This window comes from Fukomys damarensis, unplaced genomic scaffold (assembly GCF_012274545.1).
Source record: "Fukomys damarensis isolate Sample0158 unplaced genomic scaffold, DMR_v1.0_HiC HiC_scaffold_12, whole genome shotgun sequence".
Lineage (NCBI taxonomy): Eukaryota > Metazoa > Chordata > Mammalia > Rodentia > Bathyergidae > Fukomys > Fukomys damarensis.
This window is the reverse complement of record NW_022900924.1, coordinates 43,019,832-43,031,474: the sequence shown is the minus strand read 5'-3', so window position 1 is coordinate 43,031,474 and position 11,643 is coordinate 43,019,832. Positions and strand designations below refer to the sequence as shown.

Here is an 11,643-nt window from a genome sequence, read left to right as displayed (position 1 = left end):
CGGTATGCAGAACGCAGGAGCAGCACAGGGGTGGGGGATCAGGTCTGTCTTTATTGACTACAGTGCACGGGCGGGTAGTGAAGGACATCGCAGGGTGCAGAGGAAGCCCCTTCCCCACAGTGAGAGAGCCAGGATCCTGCATTCACTTCCGGGTTAGGGGGCGAGCCGGCTGACCTTCGTGGGAACTTTCTGAGTTCTGTCGGCAGGCTCGGGCTACAGTTGCTCTCCGCGCTGTTCCTCTGATATTCTTCAGCTGCTCTGGATGTGCAGTAAGGAGAGTTGGGCAGGAGGCAAGCGGGCTTGCAGTTCACATTGGAGCTGGAGAGTGGAAGGAGCCAGGTGCTAGTCCAGCCCATCCGGCCAGGACAGGACAGCAGGAGGGCGTATCCCATGCCATTATGTCATGGACACCTCACACCAACCTGGTAAAGCGGCTAGTCTTATCCCCATTTTATAGGGGAAGAACTTGCCCACGGTTACAAAGGCAGGGTCTGGAATTCATACCCGGGTCGATGTGGCCCCATGATCTGAACATAACGCAGGTAGGATCCACTGTTCCCTCTTCCCTTCGTGGTTTGACCTGGATCCTGGCACTTACTGATTCCATCTATCCGGCCCTGAGTGCTGCGGGACCGACTGCCCCCAACCAGCCTCATGGCCTGCCACCTGCACCTCCGCTGCCTGGACCACTCCCGATCTCCCCGGCTCTGGGCCCTGAAATAAGTTCCTGTTTGTGGACTCAGAGCTGACCTTCTACCCCGGCTCCCCGCTTCATCTCCATTCACACCGGCTACTACTTTGATTTTCCTGGGCAGAGGGCAGTTATGTATGTGGGAGTCTCACAGCAAACCCCTGAGCCTTGATAAGGGAGCCCCTCCACGAGGGAGTCTTGATGAGCCTCCCTGCCGCTAAGGGAACTCGAGGACCCAGGTGTTGCCTCTTCCTGGCCCTGGGAAGGGGTCTGTGGGTTCAGAGCTAAGCTCAGCCAACTGCTCCCACTGAGGGCTCTGACTTTGAACCAGGTGACTGAGGGACAGAGGCAGAGGCCCCTTGCATGGTAGGAGCAGCGTGATGTCCACTGGCTGTGGCTGCACCCAACAGTGCCTGTGGCCAGCAGGAGTGACGGTGTCCCAGGAGTGTCAAGCCCGCCCCTCTGGAGTTCCTTTGATTCTGTGCACCTAGGATTCCTATCAACAAATCCCCCTTGTACTTATGACAGATGGTGGGGTTTTTTTCTTTTTCTTTTTTTGCCTGCAATGAAGGATGCCACTCACAACAAGTATATTCTGCCTCCATCTGCCGAGGGTCACCATCTCCTCATGATGCAGGCCTGTACTGTGGACAGCTGAGGGCACCACAGGGCACTGCCAAAGGGACTTGCCTGGGTCGGTTCTCACCACTGACACTGTGGGCAGAGCTCAGACGTCTCCCACTGCTTCACGCTGCCCCTCTCCCTTCATGAAATCTACACTGGCCCAACCCAGTCTAACCTTCCAGTGAGTCCCACCATTTCCCAAAGCTCTGACCCAAAAATTTCACCACTGGAAACGGTCCGATTATCTGAGTTAAGAGAATTTCACCAACTTGTTATACAAATGCATCCCAACCTTGGCCGGCGTCTAGAGCATGGGTCAATTTATTTTTCTACCTAGTATCCCAATTTCTGGGGCAAATCTGTGATGTGTGATCAAAAAATATGGTGAATGTTTAAAACATTTTAAAAATTATTACAATGAAAGACATTGCCAGAGGAGGCCAGGGATTTAGCTCAGTGTTTCTGCCTGGAAAGCTCAAGGACCTGAGTTCAATCCCCGGTACAAAAAAAAAAAGACACATTGCACGAATGATCCTGAAAATCTTCTCCAGACTCTGCCAGGAATGTGGACAGGGCACTGGGCAGAGGTTCAGGCTGTGAGTGTAGTCAGTCCAAGGAAAACGCTATGTAGGCTGCAAACAGCAAAGCCATAAAGGTGGGGCTGCCCGAGCTGCAGCTCACATCTCCCCGCCAGGTGCCACAGACGCCAGACATGGAACCTCGGGCCATAATTTTGGGCCGGCTGGGTTTTGTTTTTGATTTGGTCCACTTATTTTTTATCTCTCTATTCCTATCTTTTGGAATGAGAATGTTTGCTCTGTGCTGTTATATTTTTGGAAGTATTTAACTCTCTTTTATTTTTTATTTATTTAATTTTTTGGCCCCGGGGATCGAACTCGGGTCCTTGTGCTTGCGAGGCAGGAGTGGAACCGCTGAACTAAATCCCTGGCCCTAACTCTCTTTTATTTTTGAAGAGGCTCACAGGTGTGAGTTTGCCTTGAATCTCAGAGGAGACTTTGCACTTAGACTCTTCTGCAATGTTTAAACTGTTACAGCTTTTTTCATTTTTTACTTTGTTGACACAGGGTCTCACCGAGTCACTAAATCGTCCAAGCTAGGTTTCAAATTTGCAATCCTCCTTCCTCAGCCTCCCAGAATGCTGAGATTACAGGTGCGCACCAACATTCCTGGCTAGTTTGGTGACTCTTAGAGGCGGACTTAACCATATTTCGCTTTATGAAATGGACCTAAACCTTGTGGAAGCCAGGGGCAAAAATATTAGGTGTTAGATCTAAAATGTCCCCCAGAAGTCTCGTGTGTTCAGAGGCGGGACTCGAGGAAGGTGACTGGATCACAGGGGCGCTGTACTCCTTAGAGATGAGCTCATTGCGTTAGGAGGTGGGGTTGACGGAGGGGTGGGTCACTGAGGACCCGACCCGGAAGTGTGGATTCTTGTCCCTGGCTCCTCCCCTCCGTCTGCTTCCTGGCTGCCAGGAAGTGAGCCGCTTTCCTCCCCATGCTCTCCCACCGTGACCCGAGCCCAGTGAAACAACGAATCAAATAAACCTCTCTTCCTTTCAGTTGTAGCTATTGGGCATTTTGTCCCAGCGATGGGAAGGTGACTACTACGGAAGTCTCGTGGGCGTACAGAGGACATCTCTGTCTGAAGAATACTGGGAGCAGAGGAGACAGAGAAAAACCTCACGATCACGCTTGACCTGCTGGATTCAGCCCTAGCTGAAGCCGGAAGTGTCACCTGTCATTTCCGCAGCCCTGCCTTTTCCATGTGAACTCCTATGAGTTGGGTTTCTGCCACTTGCAAACAAGAGTCCTGTTTACCTGCCCATCAGTATCACTGGGCTCCATAGTAGACCATAGGGCCAGGGATTTAGTTCAGTGGTTCCACCACCTGCCTTGCAAACACAAGGACCAGCGTTTGATCCGTGGTACAAAACCAAAACGAAACAAAAACGGTAGCCCATAGAACTTTCCCTCAGGGGCTAGAAGGCCTGTACTTCCTAGCACCTGAAGGGACTGGGGCTGGGGAGAGGAATTTGTTTCCAATGCAGAGAAGAGGAGCGAAGGAAGGGAACCCAGGCAGAAGCAAAGCCAGGCAGGGGTCCTTTCACCCCATAACTGCTGCTCTGCATCCCACAGCCCCGAGAACCTCACCTCCACACCCTCGGCCCCCACAGTGCCCCTCACCTGCCGAACCAGCCTCTCTGCCTGTGTAGGCTCTGTGAGGTCTTCCATGGAGGCCACCCTCAACCGCACAAGGAGGAAGCCTCCGTCTGCACCTGCATGAAGGTTAAGAACAAGAAGGAAATACAGTCAAGGCAGGTTGAGAATCAGGTGGCATTTCGGCTGTCAGCCTCTGCCCCTCGCACCTAGGTGTGCACCCAGGAGCTCACACTGGCTTGCTACAAGGAGAAGACAGGATTACTCCCTCTCGGGGTTATCACACCCGTGACAGTAAAAGCCACCAGAAAAGGAAGCCTGAGGAGGACCAGTGGGCCTAGAAGGGTCTCAAGACCTGAAAGTCCTGGGTGGGCTGCTGGGGAAACGTCCAGCCAGAGATGCTGAGGGAGGCTGGTCTGGGGGTGCCCATAGCCAGTCCTGCTGGGTTTCAGTAGCTGGGGATGGAAGAGGACCTCTATTCCAGCTTTCCTGGCTTAGCATCGTATCAGAAACTTCTGTCTCTGGTGAAGCCCTCATCTCCTTCCCTGAAGCTGCCACCTTGAAGCTATTTCTTCCAATGATAATGCAATTTGATTTGACCTAGTAACTGCTCTTCTAGAAGTTTATCTTGCATGAAAAAGCACACATGGGAGAAATGGACTGTTTACTGTAGTGCTGTTTATCACAGCAACAAGCTAAATTGCCACCCACAGGGGACGGGCTAAATTAATGGCAGGGAGACGAAGTACCGAGTGACCATGGAAAAGAATGGGCTAGACGTAATGGCAAACTCTTGTAATCCCAGCATTTGGGAGGCTGAGGCAGGAGGATCGCCATGAGTGTGAGGCCAGCCTGAACTATATAGTGAGACCCTGTCTTAAATAAATAAATAAATAGCTTTCTGGAGGGAGAAGAAAATGGGGAATTGATGATCAACAGAATAAAAGTTTAGTTATCCAAGATGAACAAGTTCTAGAAATCTGCTTCCCATACTGTATATAGATAACAGTACTGTTCTGTAAACTTAAAAATCTAGTAGGACAGATCTCATATTAAGTGTTCTTACCACAAAACAAAACAAAACAAAAAAACCACACAAGTCAAAATCAAAGAGCTAAAATGCAAGGCAACAAGCATTAACTCAATATGAAGTGAATGAAAACCTGGAAAAAAAATCTAATCTTGAGAAAAGGTTAGAGAGAAAAAATAGCTGTAGGGGCCAGGCATTTAGCTCAGTGGTTCTGCCACCTGCCTCGCAAGCATAAGGACCCAAGTTCTATCACCAGTACCAAAAGAAAAAAAAAAAAAGGAGAGAAAATAGTTGTACTGCAGAGATATAAGCTTGCTAAAACAAAGGACAAAAGATATATAGATAGCGATGCAGATTATTTAGGTACACATACACCTTTTGAATTTGATATCATGTGAACATATTGTATAGTTAACAAACAATGAAGAAAAGTATTTTAAAATGAAAACATATTAATACATTGAAGATTTTAAAAAGGAAAGTACAACAAAGAGCCTACGTGCTTTGGAATCAAACAGGCCTTTGTTGAATCCCATAGCCACCCTTCTAGGAGAATCCCGCTAGCCCGCTTAGATCCGCTTCCTCCTCCTGTGGTTGTTATGGTTAGAAAGGGTGTACTAAGCTCAGAGAGAGCATCCAGCTGGTACCAAGGCTTCCTGCTTCTGAAATATTTTTATATCACCTCTGCCTAGAATACAAAAGACACCAGATACGGTGGTCGTGAGGCAAGTTGAAGATGCTCGGGGCGAGGCATAGGGACAGAGGGATGCTGGGGGCAGAGGCCACAGGCGGACTGGAGCTGCTGCTGCAGCCTCCCCAACCTTCACCCTCCTTAAGTCACTACGGTGACACAGACGCCAGCAAGTCCATCCAGTGAGCCTGTGGCTAGGGCTGGAACAGAGGTTTCCAAAGCTTGGAGGTCGCAGCGGCGTTATTGTTGTGTTGTTGTTTTTGGTGGTGGTGGCCTGTGTGTGTTTGGGGTGGGGTCTCAGTATGTTGCCCAGGCTGGGCTTGAGCCCGTGATTTTCTAGCCTCAGCCTCCAGAGCAGCTGGGATTACATTTGGGACCTTGCTGGTGCCCAGCAGTTACTCAGCAGTTAACTTTGCAGAAAGGCAGAGCTGGAAAGGGCTTCAGTACTCACCCCGTGCAATCTCCTTCACCACAGGTGGAGAAACTGAGTCCAGAGAGGGAGAAGGACTGGGGCAAGGTCACAGCTCGTTCAGGGCAGCGCCAGTGTCTCACACTTCTCTCCCACAACCGCCAGCCCTGCTCCCTTTCCGTACTCCACCTAACTCTGCATATTGCCGATTGGGGACCGCTAGGTGACCATGAAGAGACAATATGGGTGAGAGGGCACAGCGTGGCCCCTCAAATCCTTTCCCTGCCCAAATCCTTAAGCTTGCAGATGCCCCAGAGACTCTGAACCCCTAAACCCCAAAGATCACACATAGAGGAGTCACTTACCCACAGTGACTTCCGGAGTCTGCCTTGTCCAAACGGTGGCGGACACAGCTGTTGGGGGCTTCCTCTGGGTCTTTGGTGAGGTCTTGGTCATGGTTGAGGTGACATTTGTCTCTTGGCTATAGTTGACTGTAGTCGGAAGGACAGAAGAAGGAGGGATCCTGCTGGTGGGGACAGCCCTGCTGGTTGTGCCATCTGTGGTAAAAATCTCTGAAGGGATCTTTGGTGAGGTCATGGTCAAGGCTGAGGTGACAGTTGTTTCCTGACTGAGGTTGGCTGTAGTTGGAAGGACAGACAGAAGAGGGCTGCTGGTGGTGAAGGCCCTGTTGGTTGTGCCCTCTGTAATAAAAGTCTCTGAAGGAATCTTAGGTGAGGTTGTAGTCACAGCTGAGGTAACTCTTGTCTCTTGGCTGCTGCTGGCAGTAGTCGGATGGACAGGAGAAAGAGGGCTTCTTGTGGGGAAGGCCCTGTCTGTGGTAAAAGTCTTTGAAGGGGTTTTTGGTGAGCTTATGGTCATGGCTAAGGTGAGGTTTGTCTCTTGGGTGCTATCTGTAGTTGGATAGACAGAAAGAAAAAGGCCCGTGCTGGTAGAGATTGCTCTGCTGATTGTGTCTTCTGTGATAAGACTCTCTGAAGAAGACTTTGGTGAAGTCATGGTCTTAGCTGAGGTCACACTTGTCTCTTGTCTGCTGCTGGCTTTAGTCGGATGGACAGGAGGAGGAGGGCTCCTGCTGGTGGGGAAGGCCCTGCTCGTTGTATCTTCTGTGGTAAAAGTCTCTGAAAGGGTGGAGTTCTTGATGGTGAGCCCTTCAGAAGAGCTGGAGACTGAAGCTGAAGATCCAGCAAAGGAAGTCATTTTGCCCTCTGTTGGTGCAGCCTTGGTGGAGACTGTAACTGCTCCTGACACCGTGGTGTAGCTCTTTTGAGAGAGGGCTGAGGTTTCTCCCAAGGGGCCCATGCCAACTGTCACCTGAGTTCCCCCAGGGGCGGGGGCCAAGGCTGATGTTACTTCTGTTTCTGTGGTGCCTGTGGGCAGTGAGGCCTCAAGGATGTTGTTGGGGGCAGCTGACTCTGAGGTGCTGGCCCTGGAGAGGGTCTCAGCAGGGGATGTGGGGCTGGGGCTGGGTGAGGCAGGCAAAGCTGGCGTCTTAGAGGTGGACAAGGCCTTCACTCCTGTGGAGCTGTGATCTGGGTCTGAAGTCCCAGATATGACCGCAGCTGTTTCTGTCTCCCTGAGGAACTTGATGTGGGTAGTGCTGTAGGGGACCAAGGCCTTGCTGGGAACGGCTACATCAGGACCCAGGGCTTGGGAGGTGGTGCCGATGGCCACAGAGTGGTCTGAGGAAAAGCTGCTGTCAGAGGACAGGCTCTCAGCTTCCCCAGAGGTGCGCACCCATGTCAAGACATTTGTGATCCATCTTGCTTCCTCAGAGCTGTCATCCGTACAAAGGGTATCAAAAATGGCTTTTGTGGGATCGCTGCCTGGACGAGTCTCCGCTGTGGTCTCTCCAGTCCTCATGGAGCTGCCGCTTGTGTCCAGAGTCTCCGCAGCGACCGTGACTGCAGCCATGGAGTCAGAAGGGATTAATTTGGTGAGTGTCCTGGTATCTGGTAGAGGGGAAATGGTCTTTTGTGTCTCCCTGGTCTCTGATGGAGGGGAAACGGCCTGGGTATCCCTGCTCTCCGATACATAGGGAATGTTTGGGGTGCGCCTAGTCTCTGTGGAATGGAAAGTAGCCTGAGTGTCCCTGAACTCTGTGGCAAGGGGAGTGGCCCCCTCTAATGCTGGAGAAGTAGGCTGGGTATCCCTGTTGTCTGATGCAGAGGGGATGATTGGGTTATCTCTGGTCCCTGTGACAGGGGAGGTGGCCCGGGTGTCCCTGGTTTCTGTGACAGGGAGAGAGGTCTGTGTGTCCCTGAATTTTGTGACAGGAAAAGGAAACGGTGGTCTGCGTTTCCCAGGTGTCTGAGCAAGGGAAATGGTCAGAGTCTCCTCGGTCTCTTTTTTGGAAGCAATGGCAGCTGGGGTTAAGGTCTTGGAAAGGGTCTCAGTGCCCGGGGTTGGAGTCTCCACAGGAAGGCGGCCTGCTGCTGTGGTCTTGGCAAGGTCAGGGGTCAGGAAAGCTTCCTCCAAACTTATGCTGATGCCTGGCATCGCAGTCAGCACCCTGGAGGTGTTGTCGTCACCACTGGGCATGGTCCACTGGGGCTGGGGTCTGTGTTGGGTGAGACCAGTGCAGTGAGCCTTGAGTGCCGGCAGACAGAGTCCACACAGCTCCTGGGCTTAGGCTGTGGGCACTGCTTGGGCTGGGAGGCGGGGATTATTTCCTACTGTCTGTTCATAGAAATGAGGAAGGAGGAGGAGGAGGCAGAGTGGGGAAGCCGAGCCCCTGGGGCGGCACAGGGCTGGGGTTACCCGGACAGCCTCCTCCGAGCCCTGACAACACTCCTGAGCCAGCAAGCCCAGGACCTGAGGTGACTATTGGTCGGCAGCCACCGGGGCAATCAGTATGGCCAGTGCCTACCCTTGAGGGACAAGGAAGGCGGAAGTTTGTGTGAGCCCAGAGCTGCAGAGCAGGGACCAGACTTGCGTTCCTGAAAGTTTCCTTGTCAGCTGCCCGCAGACACTTTCTCATCCAACAAACGTCTCTCCAGGGAAGCATTTTCTTAAAATACAAGGGAGCCCTGTGGTTTTATCTTTACGGGAACCTGGGAAGACTGGGGATGAGAAAGCTGCATTGTGAGTCGGGGTGGGGGGCTGGGCAAAAGTGGAGGCAATGGGGCCTTAGCGAGGGAGAGGAGGCTGTCCCACCCCTGCCCACGGCCGTCCTGCGTGCAGCCCGCGAACGAACCCAGACACAGACAGCGAGCCCAGCGAGCAGAGGCGGACATCGCAGAGCGGCAAGGCCAGGAGGCTTTGAGGTGACCCCTCAAGGTGCCTTCCTTCCCACGTGGGCATGGCTGTCTGCGGAGTTGGCCAGAGACAGGGCCTCCTAGGGTGGGCTGCCCGATCCGGCAAATACAAATACAAGACAACTCGTTAACTTTGTTTTTCGTTTTGTCTTGTTGTTTGTTTTTTGAGACCAGGTCTGTGGTTCAGGCTGACCTTGAACTCACTGTAGCCCGGGCGGGCCTCGAACTCGTGGCGGTCCTCTTGCCTCAGCCTTCCGAGTGCGTGTGCCAGCACAAGTGGCTGCTTTGAATTCAAATTTCCAATCGATGAAGAATAATCATTTTAGACATAAAACAGTGGATAATTTTTAGTCTGAGTATTTCTCGTGAAATATTTAAGACATATATATTCCCAGAAATACACAAGTATCTGGAAGCCTTGTGTTCATTCTGTCCAGGTAGCCCTGCTCTTGGGGAAGCCCTTTTACGGTATTCTGTTGGCTGAAGTGGTGTTTCCTGAGGTTCACTGGTCCAAGTGTAGACCAAGGACCCAAAGGAGGCCCAGGACCTCTCTCCAGGAGGCCAGGACAGGGCCCCAGGTCCTTGGCTTGTCCTCCTGTTGACCTCACGGAGTATTTATCCAAGTTCCCGCTTGGTTCCCGCAGTGTGGAGCAGCCCTTCCCTGCCTCAGCCCCACAGCCAGACGCCCTGCTGGGCTCTTGGCATCTCACCCCTGACCTCCTGGATGCTTTCTGTTCCTTTATCCTGGAGCCCCGTGGAGTCATTCCCGCTGCCCCTAAACCCAGAGGTCTTCACTGCCTGAGCCGCCACGCCCCCATCTCCTGCTGGCCAGGTCTTTGGGACTGAGTGAAGCCCACCCCTGCCTCGGTGGGGCGCTCCAGGACACCGCGGCGTGGCCAGCCCGCCACGCCGGGGGAGGGCAGCAGGCACGTGGAGCCTGGTTTGAGTCCCTCCTCCGCTGCTTGCTCCGCTGGGTGCCCACCCTGCAGCCCTGGTCAAGTTTCCTAGCTCCCCGCCTGGAAATGGAGCTCGGGGCACCTATGGCAAGGGTTGGAAGACAGCACAATCCTGGCAGGCTGAGCTCATGCCGGAGGCAGTGTGGGTCCGTGGTCAGGTACAAAGTGACCCTGGATAAATCACTTCATCCGCATCAGCCTCTCACGAGGTGGAGGTGACAGGAATAGCGCCCATCACAGAGGTCCCGAGTTTGAGAATGTGCCAATATGGGAAGTGTGATCAAAACTACAGTGACTCTTACAAATATTTTTTAATTACAGTAACAGATGCATGGCCACGAACCCCCCTCAAAATCCTCTCCCTTGCATCAAACACACCTACTCTGTCATTCTTGCCACTGTCTGAAGCAGTTCTGAAAGTCCTTTCCTGATTGCCTTTATGAGGTGTGATAAAAAATATGGTGAATATCGGTCCCCAGGGCCACCCCACAGAAAGGCAGCTCCTAAAAACACTCCTGTGTGCCCTCACCTATCTCCTTCATAGAGCCTGGCATCCTGCAACTTCGCTCTCTTCCCCAAAGTCAAAATGATCAGGACAGAGCAATATTTTGCATCAGCTCAGGGCATCGAGGCAGCCACGACAGTGCAACGAAACACAGAGCTGCCTCAGGAAGCTGCAGGAACACCGGATCGGTCTGGTCTGTTCAAAGCCAGGGGAACAATTTCGAGGGGGGTTTGCGCGATGTGTCTTTTACCGTCATATATATTTTTAAAATTTAAATATTCACCATATATTTTAAGGACCCCCCCTTATACGGTTATCTGCTGCAACCAGTGTACCCATCTGTTGGGGCTGAGGACAGGGGAGAAGCCATAGGCGGTGAGGGTCAGGGGTACACGGGAACTCTTTGTACTCTGCTCAGTCTTGTTCTGAACCTAAATCTGCTCCTTAAAAACAGTCTGCTTGAAAGTCTGTGATGAGCACAGCACGGCTCCTGTTAGTGACGGATCTGTAGGTGCCCTTTAACTTCGTTAAAGTCTTCTCTCTGATCCCTTCTTGTCCCGCACTCCTCTGTGACTGCGTTCACGCCAAAGCCGTATTTAGAAGGAAAAGCTGCTAGGTAAGAAATCTGCAGGAGCCATTGTTCAGCGTCAAGCAGAGAGCGTGCCAGCCGGTCCTCCCGGCCACCCGACTCACACTGCCTCCTGCACGCTCACCGTCCACAGGAATCACATTTCCCACATAGACGCTGCAGGGTGCAGCCCTAGACCCTCACCTCCTTACCTTTAAAGTCCGAGGAGTCCCCAACCTCCCAGCAGAGGATCAGAAGGGGCAGAGCCAGGCCACAGACTGAGCCCATCCCAGCTGGGGCTCCAGCCATCACTGCCCAGCAGCCTTGCCCGCCGCCTCTGGCTGCCGCCTTTTCCTGCTTCCTCCACCCGGGAGGAGGGGCAGCACCTCCAGGTGCGTCTGGGTGGTTTCCGGCACACGGCCAGCTGACCATGAGTGTGCAGGTCCAAGGCTGACAGGCAGGGCTGTCGCTGGCTCACCTTCCTGTGCCCTTGCCGGTGACTTCTCTCTCTGCAGTCTGATTTGAAGATATGGGCTCATTTCCATGGCGACGTTCACCCCCTCTGCCCTGCAGGGACCTGGGAGTCCGGGGGCTTGGGCTCCACGGACAGACCTGGGCTTTATTCCTGACCCAGCTCTTATGAGCTGCAGGATCTTGGGAGAATGACAGGAGCGCTGTGAACGTCAGCTCCCTGATCTGTAATGGGACATGATGTG

General features: G+C 52.8%; 1 protein-coding gene across 2 annotated transcripts; it reads right to left on the bottom strand.

Annotated features, from left to right (window-relative positions):
- Window positions 1-110: 110 nt before the first annotated feature.
- On the bottom strand, window positions 111-11,303 carry Muc20 (mucin 20, cell surface associated). Of its 2 annotated transcripts, none has more exons than XM_010623982.3 (4): window positions 11,140-11,303; window positions 5,989-7,593; window positions 3,521-3,612; window positions 111-318 (listed from the first exon to the last, which is right to left on the bottom strand). In XM_010623982.3, exons 1-4 carry the CDS (start codon window positions 11,234-11,236, stop codon window positions 250-252), a joined length of 1,863 nt encoding a protein of 620 aa, XP_010622284.1. In that variant the 5' UTR covers window positions 11,237-11,303; the 3' UTR covers window positions 111-249. The 2 variants fall into 2 exon arrangements, with proteins under 2 accessions (XP_010622284.1, XP_010622285.1); XM_010623983.3 differs by having other exon boundaries at window positions 5,989-7,545; window positions 11,140-11,302.
- Between the last annotated feature and the right edge of the window lie 340 nt (window positions 11,304-11,643).